At 31.1% G+C, this 17,547-nt stretch overlaps 1 protein-coding gene across 1 annotated transcript; it reads left to right on the top strand.

Moving 5' to 3' along the window:
* The first annotated feature begins 12,831 nt into the window (after positions 1–12,831).
* Positions 12,832–14,427, top strand: LOC145313915 (uncharacterized). The gene has a single exon (XM_080153569.1). It carries the CDS (start codon positions 12,881–12,883, stop codon positions 14,213–14,215), a length of 1,335 nt encoding a protein of 444 aa, XP_080009695.1. The 5' UTR covers positions 12,832–12,880; the 3' UTR covers positions 14,216–14,427.
* The last annotated feature ends 3,120 nt before the right edge of the window (positions 14,428–17,547 follow it).

Below are 17,547 nucleotides of genomic sequence, written 5' to 3' on the forward strand. Positions count from 1 at the left end.
GAATGTGAAATAGCTTAAAACCATTACAAGACCTAGGTTAAGCTTAACATTAAAAAGAGAACCCAATATGTTCAGTATTCTTTGAGATCTTAAGATTCAGACAAAAAAACTTACTACTTTATAAAATGGGATTACATCATTTATGATATAAATATGTATATTAATTTTTAAAAAAATTTGTCGATCTCTTTTGTAAATGAGATTTAACTATCCCTTCAACTTTGGCAAAAAAAAACTGTTCTTATCAAATCAAGATTGTATGTATGTATGTATGTAAGTATAGAAGCAAAAAAGGAGTTTATGTCATTGTTAAATTATCCTATATTTTGATTGCTTGTTTTGTTTAGCTATGTTTGTAATAGCCAAACTACGCTATTACATCAAAATAAGTCTGCCGTATGTCTGTCTGTATGTCTGAATTGTCTAAGGGTAACATAATTTCCTATGGTCATGTCTTCTTTATACTTCTTTGTTGCTGTGAGAGATATTTGACCTCAATGACGAATAAATATATAAGTATAGATGTATATTCCAGATAACTACCTGGGTCCAGTGTTAGGAACATTATTTGTCTGCAAGCAAATTGCTTTCTACTCTTTTTAGCTACTTGGCGCCTATTTTGTTAATATTTCCGACGCTATGGGCTGATATTCAAAGACTCAATTAAAAGTCGGCACAGGTTCCACATACAGTCATTTAACTCCTTCCCCCTTTATCGATTTTCTTTAATGTATGACGGATAGAAATACAAAAGGGTGTACTGACAGACTCTAAATATAGAGTAGCTGCGCTACTTAAAATAATGAATGCACCAACTTTCACTGAAAGTTGATCTGCATATTGTCAACTAATCAGTCAAAATTATTATTCTTGAACCTAGCCATGCAGAAACACGTTGCTCAATAATATCTCAGGTTTTTTTACTTGGTTGTTCTTACTTTTAAGCAGAAAATCTGCAAAATTTACTTACTCTTGTGAAATTATATCTATTCTCTTCTGATTCCCATTTCGAAGAAAGCTGTATGTTGACCGATTTTAAATATTTTCTGCTTTGAGCTTTACAAATCAGTTAATTAAATAATAGAGCATATGAAGTGTTTTATTTACAATGCTTTCTAAAACAGATTAGAAAATTTACATTATTTGTCATTTTATACAAATTTTGTATTTTTTCCAAAAACATTAATAGTTGAGGTTTATATTGACTTTTTTAGTCTCAATTATATTGTGATTCCAAGCATAGAAAGGACTTTAGGAAATTTTAAATTATCGTTGGTTGCAGGAAAAGTTAATTGAAAGTTATTCTAAAGATAGAATAGCAATATAGGTAGCAAAATTTAAGAAATAGTTGATTTAAATTTGTTAACATTTGTATGTAATTCCAATTGTACTAAAAAATAAAAGTAATTTATATACAATTGACATATCCTATATTCCTGAAAGTGTCACAGGTCCCACCTTTGATTGATGATGCCTAGGCAAGTGTAGCCAGCTACGAACCTATGCAGAGACAGGGATAGGAAACCTAAAGACATTCCGGAATAGTTTTATTCTCTTTGTATTATAGACAGCTTTCCACGGATATCAAAATTAAAAATTGTAGTATTAAAACCAGTTTTGTTACTAAGAGGGATTGAAGGCCCGGGCTATCAAAACTAGTGTATTTAATTTAGGATTTTTATTTTAATATTTGTGGAAAATTGTCTTCAAACAAGCTATACATGATTTTTCATTATGGCTGTGAAATGGTTCTAATCCAGTCAATATTTATCGGTTTTAAAGCCATGCTGTAAAGATTTTGTTTATATTCAATCCAGTACTGAAAAAAAATAATTTCTTTTTTGATAGACACTTTATTTAATGATAAGCTGCATGCATTAAATATTCGACAAAACTGGTTCAAAAGTTGGAGGCTAAATACTTTTTAATCTGGTGCAATATACCTTTCTCTGGAATCTTAACATAAACAAATACACATTATTATAGCTGGAGTATGCTTCACTAGTTGTTGTGTCAATACATATCTCTCTCTCCCTGGAATCTTAACATAAACAAATACACATTATTATAGCAAGGGTATGCTTCACTAGTTGCTCATAGTCAAATATATTATAGCAATATGTAAATCAAATTTATATATTCGATTTCAAAACCTTCGCTTATGAGGATTTTGAACACATAACTTAGCCTGCACAATCATAAAACCTGTATAAAGCTTCTTATCATAAACGATGTATTCAAATCTTTTCATAAAATTATCAGTTTTAAATTATTTAAAAACTAGTCTTTGAACTTTTTAATCTACATTAAGTGAATATGTACAGAATTACAATAAATTCTCTAAATATCAAAATAAGATTTATTATTAGATCTATAAAGAAATTTTATTTAGAAACGACATAGTTGATGATATAAAGGTTTCTGAGTAATGAAAACCAAATAGATGATTGTTTAATAAAGTTTTTTAATATAAATATATATTGAATTAAAGAAAATTTTTTGAAAAAGTAATTGATAATCAAATCTTGCTAATAAAATTAAAACCCTCTGGTTCGAGATCTTAGAAAACAAACACAATTTTAGTTTATTTTACTTATTCCATTATTAATTAGCTGCCTAGTTGCCTACCTTTAACCTAAGTAAGGCGCCTTTGCACGTAGGTAATTGGGGAGGGGAATTTCATAGGTCACATCATATTTTGATTTGCAGAATTTCAAAAAATATAATTTTACTTAACCGTTTAAATACAGTATGCCAAATTTAATTCAAAATAAAGTTAAGAAAAGAGAAAAAAGAGCCAATAACATGTTTGGTTTAAGGTTATCTTATTGCTTAATAGAAGTCTTGGGATAGTTCTAAGCTATTTTATTTGCTAATCGATTGGTTTAAGGCTGTTTTTTGCTTCCCCACTCCCCTTCAAATACTAAGCCCCTAAGTTTAGGTCCTTGCATTGCAAACATAAAATTACCTTCTGGATTTTAAAAGAAAAATTTTAAAAACTGAAATTATGAGGCACCCTTGTGTGTATTTGTATACATGGCTTTAAGTGACAACCTTTGATGAAAATATGGAGAAATTAATGTAGGGGGGCTGGATTTAGAGGAGGTGGTTTGGGAGACACATTTATGGGGGTGTATGTAGGGGCTAGGCCTTTAAGTCACAAATATGAGTATTTATTGCAACTAACTTAAAAACTTTTTAAGATAAAAATATAACATCAAAACAAAATATAAGTATTTATTATTGAAAAAAAACACTTTAACTTGCAAAAACACTATGTAAATGTCGAAACTTTAAAAATATTGATTTCGTTTGAACACTAGCTTTTTCATGTTTTTTTTTTAACTGGCATAACATAGTTTTTTTAGTACTTAATGTTTCTTTTATACTATTAATTCATTGATCATACGAACTTTGTTTCAAAGTGCTAAATATGCAAGGTAATATTATTCGCCTGTTTGTATTAACATCTTAAAAAAATGATATTCCATATTTGATATGTATATATGTAGTAAACAATATCAGTGGTGCGCATCTTGTTTTTAACTTTAGAAATTGTCATCATGCAGAGTTATGTAGAGAAGCTAGGGCTTTGGACGCCCCCCCCCCCCTCCCCACTTTAATCTTGGATTATGTACATAAAAGTTTGGGAATTAAAATAATTTTACCTTATATTTACTACATAATTGTTGGGTGTGTAAAAGATTCTATTAATATAAACGTTTTAAAAGAGAAGGTAAAATGTCTTGGCTAACAAACAGGTTGAACTCATTATCATGCAGTTAGAACTTAAAATAAAGCTGTGTAATCAAAGGGTTTGGTTGTATGTTTATAGCATAGTTTTCGCCAATTGGTCAATAATCATCTCTTAAAATTATAATTTAGATATCTTCTTTTCTTTAAAAAATTTGATGATTTAAACCCATTTCATTACAATCAACCTTTGGCCAATATAAATCTTTCCTGAAAAATGATCCTATTGGTACAATAGGACAAATAAATATCCACTCTTTTTTTTTAAAAAGAGTATATTAATAATATAAAACAACGTTTGCTGTAAGAAAAATATTTATGTTTCTATTTGATATATTTCCCAACCCTAAAAAGCTATCCTTGATTTTTAACTCTACTAGGTTAGGTTGGGCTGGGTAAGGGGGTAGGCTTAACAATGCATAATTAGATCTGCCCCTATATAACGCATTTACACTAGGGGACGATTCCGAATTTTAAAATTCAGTGATTTTCATGCCTTTGATAGTTTATAATATTGCTGTAACAACAATAACAAAAATAACTATAGAAACTGCTATCAAAATTAATTGAAAATATCAACAAGGATGATCAATGTTATGTTTTATGAAGCGCAGCAATAACAAGCAATCTTATTCTGTAAAAAACAATGAAGTGTAATATAGAAGAAATAGGACTTTTTTTAGAACTTTTAGAAAAGTTGGCTGTTAATGAAATATTGAATAACTTGTAATAAATATGAAAATAAAATGGCCTAAAACCATCACAGGATAACCTAAAATAGAGAATCCAATTGGTTAAGCAGATAATGATATCTTAAGCTTCAAACAAAAAAAACCTTACTACCTTACCTAGGATAAGTTTTGTCAATAAATCACAGATCATAATATTTTAGTTTGAAATCTTATTTCATTTTAAAAATACAGTCATGTTTTACATTTTTCATATTGAGACGAACGTGCACTAATACCCTAAAGACTCAATTTATATAGAAACTTCGATATTGAAAATTAATTTGAAATATTAAAAACAAGTTGATTATTGATGTTGACACAATTAGCAAACTAAAATATTTAACAAACAATAATAACTCAGGGTGGGAGAGTATAATGGCGGTTAAATATAATCTTTCTTTCCTTTACTATCAATATCTAGCAGCTATCAAAAAGTGTAATTTTAGGCATATTCATTATGGGAAGATATTGTTCAATGTTCATTGTCTAATCCATGAATCCCTGAATCATTAATACAAATAAATATTTATTTTCAGACCCTGGGAAAAATTTAAATATGCCTTTTGTTTTTTGAGCTCTAAATATTTTTTTAGTCTGTGAAATAAACAAGGATGTCAATATTCATAAAAGAAATGTACGTTCTTTTTAGGGAAGCTTTATAATTATCTCAGTGTGGTTTTAGAGTATTAGTACTGACATACTCCGCCCACCATTAGAAGCTAAGGGCGAAGCAGCTAGCAATAAATAAAGAGTAATAAAGATATATTATTGAAGTTTTTTTTAGAAATTTAATATGCTTACGAAAAAAATCATTGTTGATTATAGCTATAATTGTAGTTTAAACTAATTATCTTATGTTTCAAGCCAATAGGATGGTTATATCATGTCAGAAAAGTATACAAATGTGAATTTAGAGTGTTTTACAATCCTTTGATAAAGAGAATAAAAAACATCTTGAGAACAAATTAAGGTCTAATTAAACGCATTCCAACGATACCAAAGTATCTTGCACCACTTATATTGTAAAACATTGTTTAGAAGATTTTTTAATTTCTATAGAAATTTGTGTTGATATAAATTCTTGTGGCTGCTAGTTAATTAAATCTGTGTCTAGAGTGTGCTTTCCTATAGGGTTCTATCAATACAACTAAACTTTTATCATAAGGTTCTTTATCAACAAGTATAAGGAAAGGAGGTAAGTAAGGAAAAACTATGCTTTCTCACTAACATTAAATACTTTATAATTGAAAATTTAAATTTAAGTGTTTTATTTATTATTACCACTTTATATGATAGGATATGGTTGAGGGTTTTCTATAACTTTTAAAAGTTTTTATAATTGACTGTCTAAAATATTGCTTTTTCATAGCATGAACTTTTCTGCATCAAGTGAACTCCCAAACATTAAAAACATTACATCAAGAAACATTAAAAATAAGGTAAATAAAAAATATGTATAGTAAAATTTTTCAAGATATTGCCTTCTTTCCCAACAAATTTTATTTTTGAAATGGCTAAGAAAATAATTAGATACACCTCTTATTTATAAAAGCATATTTTTGAGTACCAACTCTTTGGTTTAAAATCATTTAGCAAAGCATCTTCAAAATCTGGATATATTTTATTAGTGCCTACACGCTAAGCCTCTAGGGAAATCATCCGGATAGGGCTTGAGAAAATAGGTTTAAACCTTCCCAAAATAATACTATTTCTATAATTTGTAAACAACTTATTTCGTTAGCGCTATAATAATCCAATAAAAAAAAAATTTGGTGCAATTGTATGATTGATGTTGAAGTTTATCCTACTATATAAACTAATAGGTTTTTTTTGTTATCTGTAGCTTGTGATTTCGTTTTATACTAAATCGATTGGGTTCTCCTTTTCTTAGGTTTACTTTAATTAATAAATTTGTCCCGAAATGGTTTTAAGCTTTTTTATTTATAGATTTTTATTGTTATGATTGTTTAAGGCTATTTTTCTGTCTTTTACCAACCTTACAAAAACCGAACCCCTAGATGCTAGGAGTGCAGATATTTCCTTAGTGAAAAAATGAAAAAGTTAGTCCTCTTGGCATTAGCGCCAAAATGGTGCATGTTTAAGAGTGTAAAGGGGCACGACAACCATTCCATTAATATGAATAACATGGCATCTCAGGGCCAACAGGGACAGACAATAAAAGATAAATTAATATGTCTTCCACTTTTAATTTCAATAAGTCTTTTCATAAGGGAGCCAATATTCTAAAAAAAATTAGATTACATAAAAGACATAAAGTTGATTTCTACTTTATGTTTATATGTTTGACAAGTGTAACACAATAGTTGGATCATTGTGAGTTTGTGAAATTATATTGTTTTACATTTTTTCACATTGTCCTATCCCTGTACCCCTGCAGGGTTCCTCACTGCAGTGGGTAGGAGGCGAGTATGATACATACCAATATTTACACATTGGTAAAATATTTCAAACTTTTTCTTGATTTTTTAACAAGGCTAGTCTAAAGTGAATAAACATGCTAAACGTCCCATTTTGATATTAGTATATCGCATCGTATTATAGGAAGCTTTTCGTGAATATTAAAATAAAAAATTATAAGATTGGAACTAGATTTTTTAGCTCCGATTAGACAAAGGCCCGGCCGAACGAAAATCGTTTGAATTTTATGATTTTTATCGTAATATTCGTGGATAATTGTCTATAATTTGATTTTTCAGTATGGATGAGAACCGGTTCTAATTTAATTGGTTTGGAAGCCATACTGGAAATGATATTATATCCTGACAAACAAAAAAAGTTTTTAAAATTATTTTCGTCCATTAAGATCCCACTGTACCCCATGCTAGGAGAAAAGAACATTAGTGAAAATGTTTTAGGCCTTAAATCATATGCAATTTTATAACCTTTAGGAGTGCTTAAGCATTTACTATGGCGGTAATTTTCCTTCAAACGATAAAGGATCACTCATAGACCTCCCTCTCAATACATATTTAATAAATGTGGAAATATAGTGGTGTCATTTGGTAAAATTGGGTAATGTTGAGTTAGTGGCTAATTATAAAGAAAATGTGCAATTTCCTAGCCCCCTTAATATATTACCAAACAATATAATACTAATATAATATGGGGAGTTTAATTTTAACTTGATATCTTGCTTCTTATCATATTTTTTTGGGGGGTGGGAGAGTTCCATCATCTTTTGCATGGATTTTACCGCATTTTCTATGGCATATGTGCCTATTAATTTTAAGTGCTGGTCATTTGTTAAGAATTTTTAGCATACATCTATCATAAAAATAAACATTTTTATGAAAAGTTTTGCAAGAAACTTCTTTATGATTAAACAGAGTTACAGAGTAGATTTAATGGAAGATAAACTTATATTCATAACGCCATGCAAAGATTTAAGGCTGTATTAAACTGTGGCAAAACGAGGACATGTATGAATAGTAGCGCAACAACTTTTTTAGTCTTTCAGTATGTTTTAAGTAGAATTTTATTAAGTTACAACTGTATAAGACAACTATTAAACTTTGCTATAAAGATTTCCCTCATAACTGCATTGGAAGATATGTTATTTCATATGAATTGACATATCTACAACATATCAAAGATTCCCTGAAAAGTGCAATCAATTAGCATCAACATTATCTGTGATATTTAGCTTCAGAAAAGCATTGATAACTATAATTTGAGTCGGTCTGTACGTCCGTCCACCCGTAATGGGAAGCTATTTTTTTTTGATAATTCGGATATGTTAGAATTATGCTGTCAATTTCAAACTTTGCATGATGATTCCTGCAACATTTAAAACATGCTGATTTTTTTATTTTTTTTGACAACATTTCTATTGTATAATATAATTATCCCATTCATATGGTTTTTGAAATAATGATTCCTGGGACCACAAGGTACAATATTATAAGCGTGGCATCTCTTTATAAAGTATGTTCTGTTATATATCCTGTATTTAAGAAATTTTGCAACAAATTTCTGTACAGTTTTGTGCAGACTTACAAATCAATGTTCTGCTTACTTAGTTCTGATACTAGTTGTCCTTTCTTATGGTTTCAGAGCTTTGATTTTATGGTTGTTGTCATTCTTGTTATTTAATATTGTATGTAACACTGTGGTAGGTCAAATATGTAGAAATATTCAAATGTGTAGAACACAATTGTCAAAGGAAGTTTGTAAGAATGAAAGCTTTTATTGTGTTTAAACTTTTCAGCTAATATTAATAGATAAAAAAGGAGTAGGAAGTTTACATGTATGTCTGTATTAATTACAAGATGCCTTTTTGGTCAAACTTAAAAAATCATGGATGAAGAATGTAAGATCAGTGTCTACTCTATAATTAGACATTTACTTACGTCAACCGTTCAACCAAAATTGACCGACATTACCTAAAATTAAACTTATTATCTACATACAGCAAATAATTTTGTACTTTTGCGCTTCTTTTATTCATATTTATCCTTGTTGTTTATTTTTGATTATGATCAAACAAGATTGAAAAATGCGCGGTTTTGTATAGACATAATTTTTTCTTCATTCATTTTATTTTTTAAGGGGCAGGGAAAAGGTAACAACATTTTTCATGGATGGCATAAGACAATTGCTGAAAAATTGATGTACATCCCCAATAATGATATACAAAATTACCCCTTATTACAATTACTGGTTGAAACGTAAAAAACACTCAACTCAATGAACTAAGCAATCAAAATTAAATAAAAATCCCCAAAGTTGTTAAGCCAAAGAATAAAAAATATAATTATAAAACTTTGGGGACTAGTGTAATAAACAGCCCATTGTCCCCTCCCTTACTGAACATTTTTAGTTGTGTTTCTATTTGTGCTGGATTTTTAACACCTTGTAAGCACCTTTTGTGTAGAGAATTCTTTTGTGTACGTTTTCAGTTTCTGGAATAGCAATGGTCATACGAAAAACAAGGACATTTTTGTTCATAATTAGAGCAGCGACAATTAGCTGACTTTTTAATAGATAAAATTCAGTAATTGCAGTTTATATTTGTAAAGACCAGTAAACTTGATCGTACAAATACTTATAATTCAGAATAGTTATTTATCGTAATGTATAGACAGCTTTACGTAGATATTAAAAAAAAATTAAAAGATTATATCCAGTTTTGTTATCCCAGATGGGTTAAAAATTTGTAGAAAATTTTCTGTAATTCGATAGTATACATGATTTTTTTATATGGCTGAGAACCAGTTCTAATCTATCGGATATTAATCGGTTTCGGAGCGATGCTAGAACATGTTTAATTGGCCAATAATCAAACAATAGAATTATGTTTTGTATTATATATAAACCTAGTCATACAGACAGATCTGATTTAAAGAGTGGCTAAGCTACTTAAAGAATGGTTAGTTTTAACAATTGAGTTTTTGGGTAGCTAAAATGTGTTTTTCATAGAAATCTAATTTTTGGGTGCATATTTAAGGTCATAAGGCATCTAGAAGCGCAGCTGCTTAGCAATAATGTTATATAAAAGTTGTGATATACAATAATATTTGGCCAAAAATAAAGCTACCCTGAAAATGGGACTCGATAATACGGTAAAGATGTTGTCAAAAAAAACATAATACTTAATATATGGCCCTTGCCTCTATGGAAATATATTTATTGAGTCGCAGGAAAATAGCCTTAAACCACACCGTGACAAAATAAAGCTTCCCTTACAAAAATAACCCATTTGAACCAGCCCTTTACAAGTTTTTTAGCTTCAAACTAAAAACCTTTCCAACTTTCTACTTTATCAACTTATCAACAGTGAACTTTATATTATGGAATGACAACATATATCTAAATAAAAATTCACGAAACCTTTCCAATATAAACTTTTCTCGAAGCTCAATATAAAAATTAAGAAAGGTGTAAAAATTTGATATGTTGGAATTTTTAATAAAAATACATAGGGGTTGGTTGTCTGTTATGTTACTTGCTATATAATGGAAGCATTATCGAATACAGTGTAACAATGCTTAAACAAGCCAGCTGATTTTTTTAAATACTGACTTTATATACAAAAATATACTATAAATCAAAGCAAAATTTCAGACATATCCGAAAAAATTCTCACCGCCAATTTTTCATAAAAAAAACTAAATATACGGAAAGTGTCAGTCAGGGGGGAAGCTAAAGTAGCTTGACCTTTTGGGTTTCTTGTAAATCCACCAAAAATAAGAAAAAAAATCTTCTCAAGCGGAAATGGAAAATAACGTAAATGAAGATACAATAAACATTGATCTAAATGATAATTGTTTTGATACTAAATAATTTTTCTTCAAATTTATTATGTCTTATAATATTTTTGCAAAATTTGCTATTTTCCAAGTAACTTAACCAAAACAAACACATACAAAACCAAACACACACACACACACACATACATTAGAAAAACAGACAGAGTAACATGAAATCAAAACTTTACATTGACACCATAATTTCTGTCAAAATTTACACACCTGAAAAATAAGGGACAAGGATTTGACAACTGAAAAAAACTCTTTTGCCACCATTCCATTTTATTATCATAATATAAATGTTTTTATTTGTCCGTTAAGATCTCGCTAACCACTGAACCGATTGATTTCAAGGAAGCTTCAAATATTTCCCGGGATAGTTGTAGGCTATTTGATTTTTAAGTTTAATTTGTGGGTGGTTTTTAGACTATTTCAGCATACTAAATTCTAGGGCCACAGCTGCTATGATGTGTTTAGCTATTAATAATGCATCATATTGGAAAATTTATTTCAAAAATTATTATTATTTAATTTTTATTGGCAGAAAAGTTAGAAGCAAAAAGTGTTTTTGTCAGCTAAAACCTGTATTAAAAAAAATAGTGTAAAATATTATGTCAAAATTCTCATAAAAAAGATGATATTGCCATAATTTTTAGTTTGCAGAAAAGTTTGCGGCAAACTAATTTTTCTTCAGATGAACCCTCTCTGCGCCTGCTTTTAAGAATTCCTATTTTTCCCACAAAAACATGCTCCTAGTTTGAGATAAAACATTCTCTGTTAGTTTTTAGAGTTATTTTTAGGTTGTTCTTATTTCATAGTAATTTGGACAGGTCTTTTGATAACAAAGTAAATATGTTCTTATATAAGTTTTTATGTTATATAATTTTATTATATAATATTTAAAGAAACTAGCTTCCTTTTTTACACTAGCAGTTCCATCCCTAGCATCTAAGGCTTTGTATTTAAGGTATAAAAAGATGGGCAGGAAATCTAAAAATAAAAAAGCCTAAAACCATCCTGGGACCTATTTGAAGCTTGGTAGACAATCATACTTCTATTATATTAATATAGGATTGTACTGTAGTAATTATTTCATTATTAGAATAGAGTTATATGATAGCTACAAATCTCAATTTTAAAGCTAAATATTTTCAAACTGTCGACTTAATTGTAAAACTAATATCTCTCATATTCGACTTGTAAGCCATAACCTATTTTGTATTATCATTAAAAATGTTTTTTCACATCTATCATTTGACAAAATTAATAATTTCTTAGTTTCGTTTGTTATTATGTATACTTTACTTAATTTCATACATATTTTTACGATTTGATTTTAAAACTGTCTCCAAATATAACTAGTTAATTTTTACATTATATTATAATATCTCTTATTATTAACAATTTAGGTGCTATTTTTTTAAAACTGTATATTTTAATACTTCAAGACTATGTGATTCATACATATTTAATCTATCCGCTGTTATAGTTTGTTATAATTATGTTTCCAACCTTACCCTACAAATTTCTTCTATTGAAATATTTTTTCCATTATTTGGCGCAGGTTTTTTTTGTTGAAAATGTCCTCTTTCGAACTTAATCATCAATCAATCGGGTTTAAAAGGACAGGATATCGAGAACAGAAGTCCAAAGAAAAAATATACAAAAGGGGACAGGCCACGAAGGGGATACCTATTAGGTAAGGGGGGAGGGGGAATTTCGTAGGTGAGGACATCAGGGGACATTTTTCAGTCTCTTAGTTTATACCGCTGCACAGTAGGGTGCCGGGAGGAACACTTCACCCCCATAATTTTAAACCCTTGATGTCCCCCACCCCCTTTTATTTTTCCCCTCCGTGTTCTTATAGACACAATACTAGTGCTTTTCTGAGCTCAGCTATGATAATTTTGGGGAATAGGGTATTATTAAGGGAATATGGGGGGGAATTTATGCAAGGGATAGTTTTGTATGGAAAAAGGGATAGTATTTGGGATAGGAGAAGGGAATGGGGTGAACCTGTGTGTGTGTAGAGCGCGCTCCGTGCACACACACTGCTAAGTCTGTGCGCCCGAGCCCGTACACAAGTTAGTTAGTGCTTAAACGTCGCAAAGACAACACACACAAAAAATGTATTTCCATAAACTTTTAATATTAATGCCTTTGATAGGTAGTGCATATTGCTTGAGAAAAAGTAAATACGGTTGTGAAGGGACCGTAATGCATCTGGAATGTGAAACGGGAAAATATATTTCTCCAGTGAGAGCCAACTTTGGCAGATTTGAGGCTGGCAAGTGTAATACTGAAAATAACCAGGCCTGGTCCACCAGATGTATCCAGCCCACAACACTGAGACAGGTCAACTCTCTGTGTGCTGGAAAAGCTACATGTTCTATTGATGTTACCAGCGAGGTTTTTGGTGATGCTTGCCCTGGAACTTATAAATATCTTGAGGTTCATTATACTTGCAAGAATAAGGTTGATACCAACACCAAGGAGTCCAACCTTCCTCCCTGGTTGTTGAAGATGACTGCCACTACTGCCAAGCCCAGCACAACCTCAACCACAACCGAGGCCAAGGCTGTTGAGACCACCGAAACTCCAGTAGCTGAAATTATTGTTGAGGAAGCCTTCCAGAAGATCCCTGACGAGCCACTGATGTCTGTTGAAGACATGGAGAAAACTCTGATCGACATTCTCGGTGCTGAATACATTGACATGTCCGAGAATATTGAGAATGAAGTGATTAGTGAAGATTATCTGCCTGTCGACCGTACCTTGTATGTTAACCTACCCCTGCAGGAGCAAGAGCCTGCTAGGGAGGATGTTGAGATGCCCCAGAACACAATTCTGCTCGCCAGTCTTGTATCTGTCCTAATCTGCACACTGCTTATTTTCTTCGCTGCTGTCCTGTTCACCAAATACAGGAAGCACAAGGCTGCCATTTCTGAGACCCCCAGGAAAGAGCTTGTCATGCAGAGCCAACAGGACGCTGCCAAATATTATGAATTTAGACAAAGTCAGCAGCAACAGAATCAGGATGTTTACAATTATGACAGCTCCAGCTCCACCAACTCCACCGTGTCCTCCATCTACACCTCCATCCCTGACCTGAGCACTGTGGGATCCATCTACACCACCCTCCCCAATGGAGACAAAGCCATCATTATCCCAATGCCATCAAACCAACAGTACCTAAGACACATTTTGGCCAACCCCAAGTTGGAAAACTTTAACTATCAGCAGCAACAGCAAGCCAACGCGGCTGCCTTTGCCCACCAGCTGGCCTATGGCCTTCCAGCCACTTCCCAGCAGCAAAACCAACTTCTTCATCTGCAAGCCAACAACCTTCAGACCCTTCTACAGCCAACCCAACATCAACAACAACAATTTGGCAGTAGCCAGAGGCAACAATTTGATACAGACAATATTTACTATGATATAGATCAGAACAATCAATTTTGAATTGTTCACTGAGTTTTACAATTGTTCCTACTTATGTCTGCAAAAAGTGATGCAATTATTATTATCATTATATTGTACTACAAAAGCCAACAACAAAAATAAACTAAGTCGGCTATTTTAGAGTACATACATGGCTGTGAATTTATATATATGTTATATGTCTATGAATAATATTATCAATAAAACTAAATATAAAATTTGATTGATATAAATTATGATTTTCTTTATTTGGAGTAGTTGATAGATATTTTTATGGTACAGCTCTGAAATCATATGTAAAATAGAGTTGGATTAAAGGGTTTGATATCATATAGAATAAATTTAATTCGTGGTTGTTATAAGCGTTCCTGCTCTATAATTTGGACTGTCTGTGTGTTAGAATGTAATTTACTACTTTACAAGATATGGGTGTATTTATAGTTAAAACCTAAGGTGTGTTCTTTGGATCTTTGCTTTCCTAACTGCACTGTGTAATCGAAGTCTATATATATTAGGTAGAATATCCTTTTTTTATAAAGTAGTAAGGATTTTTTATCCGTTAACATCTCGTTTTCTAATGCATTTATTGAGTTTTCCATTATAAAGAAAACTTCACAAAGACTACAGGGTGGTTTTTGCACTTTCATGTTTAAGTTTAAATATTGAGATGGTTTTATACTATTTTTATGCGATATCTTCAAATGCAAAGCCCTTAGTTTATGTTAAAGGCTAAAACCCGATTTGGATAGTAAAATTTCAGTGTTTATTGTCTGATTTCTATTAAATATTAGAACTAGGCCACGCCTTTAATGAATTTAGGCATCCTTGTTTAATGAAGTAAAGTATGGTACATTAACATACATTAGATTTGTTAAAAGCGAAACTACTCTATAATTTGAAATATCAGTCTCTGACACATGTTGAAAGTTTCTTCATGATCTAAAAATTTAAAATATTTGTACAATCTTTTTGGTGTTGCTGTTGTTTCCTTAATAAGCATCATACATTGTTTGAAATCGATAAGACAATTCTAACAGGCATTATTTAACGATCACAGCAATTCTTTACCGACATACGGACCGATGATTGTGAAGAAAATCTTTGCTTTAAAAAATTCCAATATATTGAACAAACAAAAATATAGGATATACGTGGATATATTAAAAGAGGAGATTTGTCGTCCATTTGGCTTGTTAATATGGATCTCATTTATTGGTCAGTTCGTTCATCCAGTAAGAGGAGAGGGGAGTGGATTGGTGGTATCGTTATTTTAGCCAGCTGAGAGCATTACTTTATCAGAGTAAACGAAAATCTGGTGCAACATCCAAGTAATAATACATCGATTGTTGAACCTGTCTAACGTACAAATATGCTTGCATAGGTGTGACTTATCCAAAGGGTTAAATTATAACAAGGCTTTGTAAATTTTGGTCATGATTTAATTGAATTGTGAGGCTAACCAAACACAATTTCTTGACTCGCCCAAAAAAACACAATCATTATCCCAGTTTCTTTAATAGACTCTATGGTTAAACCACCCTTAAAAATATGCAAGTCAGCAATTTTCCACAGCAATATTTAAGATTCTAATGAAAAAAGTTGTTGTCTGAAAGTTGTGATGATATATGAAAGTATTTTTAACAAATGAAGCACTAAATAGTTATACACTAAGAATATAGACAATCTATGATGAAAGTCAGAGACTACAATTTGTTAGATATTGAAGAGTCTATGAAACTGTGTAGATGTTGCATTATTAAAGATTTTGAGTGAGTGGGCAACATATATGATATGGGCTATGAAATAGCTGTGGTTTCAAATTGATGAATTTAAATGAAAAGGAACATATAAAATAAATGGGAAATTGTCCAAAAAATGGGTTGTATTTGCAGGTAGATAGCCATAAGTTATGACAGCATTAAACAATGAACTGAGAGACCCATATTAAGGTGTACATTCTCTTCCGCATATAAAGCAGCAGGTTTTTTTTTATCTGAAGCTTAAGATCTCAATAACCACCGATCTGACTGACTTCTCCGTTTAAATGGAGGCTTCACTTAGGTCTCGGGATGGTTTTAGGTTATCTTATTTTCAGATTTCACTCTTGGAACGGTTCTAGGATATTTTCTACCATTTCTGTATTCTTTTGAATACAGATTCCCTAGTATCTTAGAGCACAGCCGCATATGTTTCATACAATCTTCAGAACAATAAATATAGAAAGTCTAGATGAACTAGCTCCTAATTGAACCACAGGGTAGGAACGGAGGACGTCCAAGCTTTGTTTTTTTTGAGGGGGTTAAATGAGGTGATCAAAGGTTTAAGGATGTAATCTAATATATTTTTAAGAAAAATTACATGTGGGTAAAATAATGGGTTTTAAGGTGAACACCCCTTGGACGTTTACGGTAGGAACAATCAGACTAAGTTATTGGTAAGAAAGTTTACATGGTTTCATACTAAATGGCAGTTTTTATTAATATTATACATAAAATAAGTTATTTAAACAGTTTAATTTCTTAGGTTAAAGTAATCAAATAAAAGTAAGTAATTCATTTAAGCCAACGAATGAGAACATGTTTATTAAACATTGGGTAATTGTATAAGTAACAGTCCAATATACCCTTCCCTCCTTTATTTACTTATTTGATATTGTGTCCATTTTCGAATATGAAACGCTATGCAGATATGACAATATGCAGAATTAAATGCACACCCCATATTACACATTCAAATATAGGCAACAAGATGTTATAGGACAAGTGTCAATACGTTTCAGCAGATTATAATCACAAGAAAAGAATTTTTTTTTAAATCATTAAAAAGATCTCTCTTACAACTCTCTCTTGAAATTTCCATTCTAGCTTTATATACGTAGATCCCTGGATGGTTTTATGCTAATTTCTTTTTAAACCTAAGTCTTAAGATTGGTAAGGATATTTTGACCCCTTCCTATCCATTCGAATATTGAGCCAAAGCATAGATGTATAATTCAGACAACTACCTACCACAAGATGACTTTGCGTCTGCTAGCAAATTACAATTACGTATGGTCTTTGCTGATTTCCAAGACTTAATACAGAATGGGGAAGAGGTCCCTGTACTGAGGGTTGAGTTACATATGGCTCATGCCCCCTCTAATGTAGAGCCGAAATTTGCTATAGAAACATTTTAAAGGCTTTTTTATATGCACATTTGTATTGGTTTGCCTATTTAAGCCCTGCAGAAAGATACAGGGATCTAAAGGGATAAAACAATGGCCTATAAATTCACGTACAATGTTGATAAACAAAATTATCCCTTCTGTAGAATGTTATTATTAGTTAAATCGTTTGAACCAACCAATCAAAATT

This window comes from Acartia tonsa, chromosome 3, assembly GCF_053477335.1.
Source record: "Acartia tonsa isolate MP-2025a chromosome 3, ASM5347733v1, whole genome shotgun sequence".
NCBI lineage: Eukaryota > Metazoa > Arthropoda > Copepoda > Calanoida > Acartiidae > Acartia > Acartia tonsa.

Coding starts and splice junctions, on each gene's coding strand:
- LOC145313915 (XM_080153569.1), top strand. CDS start 12,881: ATGTATTTCCATAAACTTTTAATATTAATGCCTTTGATAGGTAGTGCA.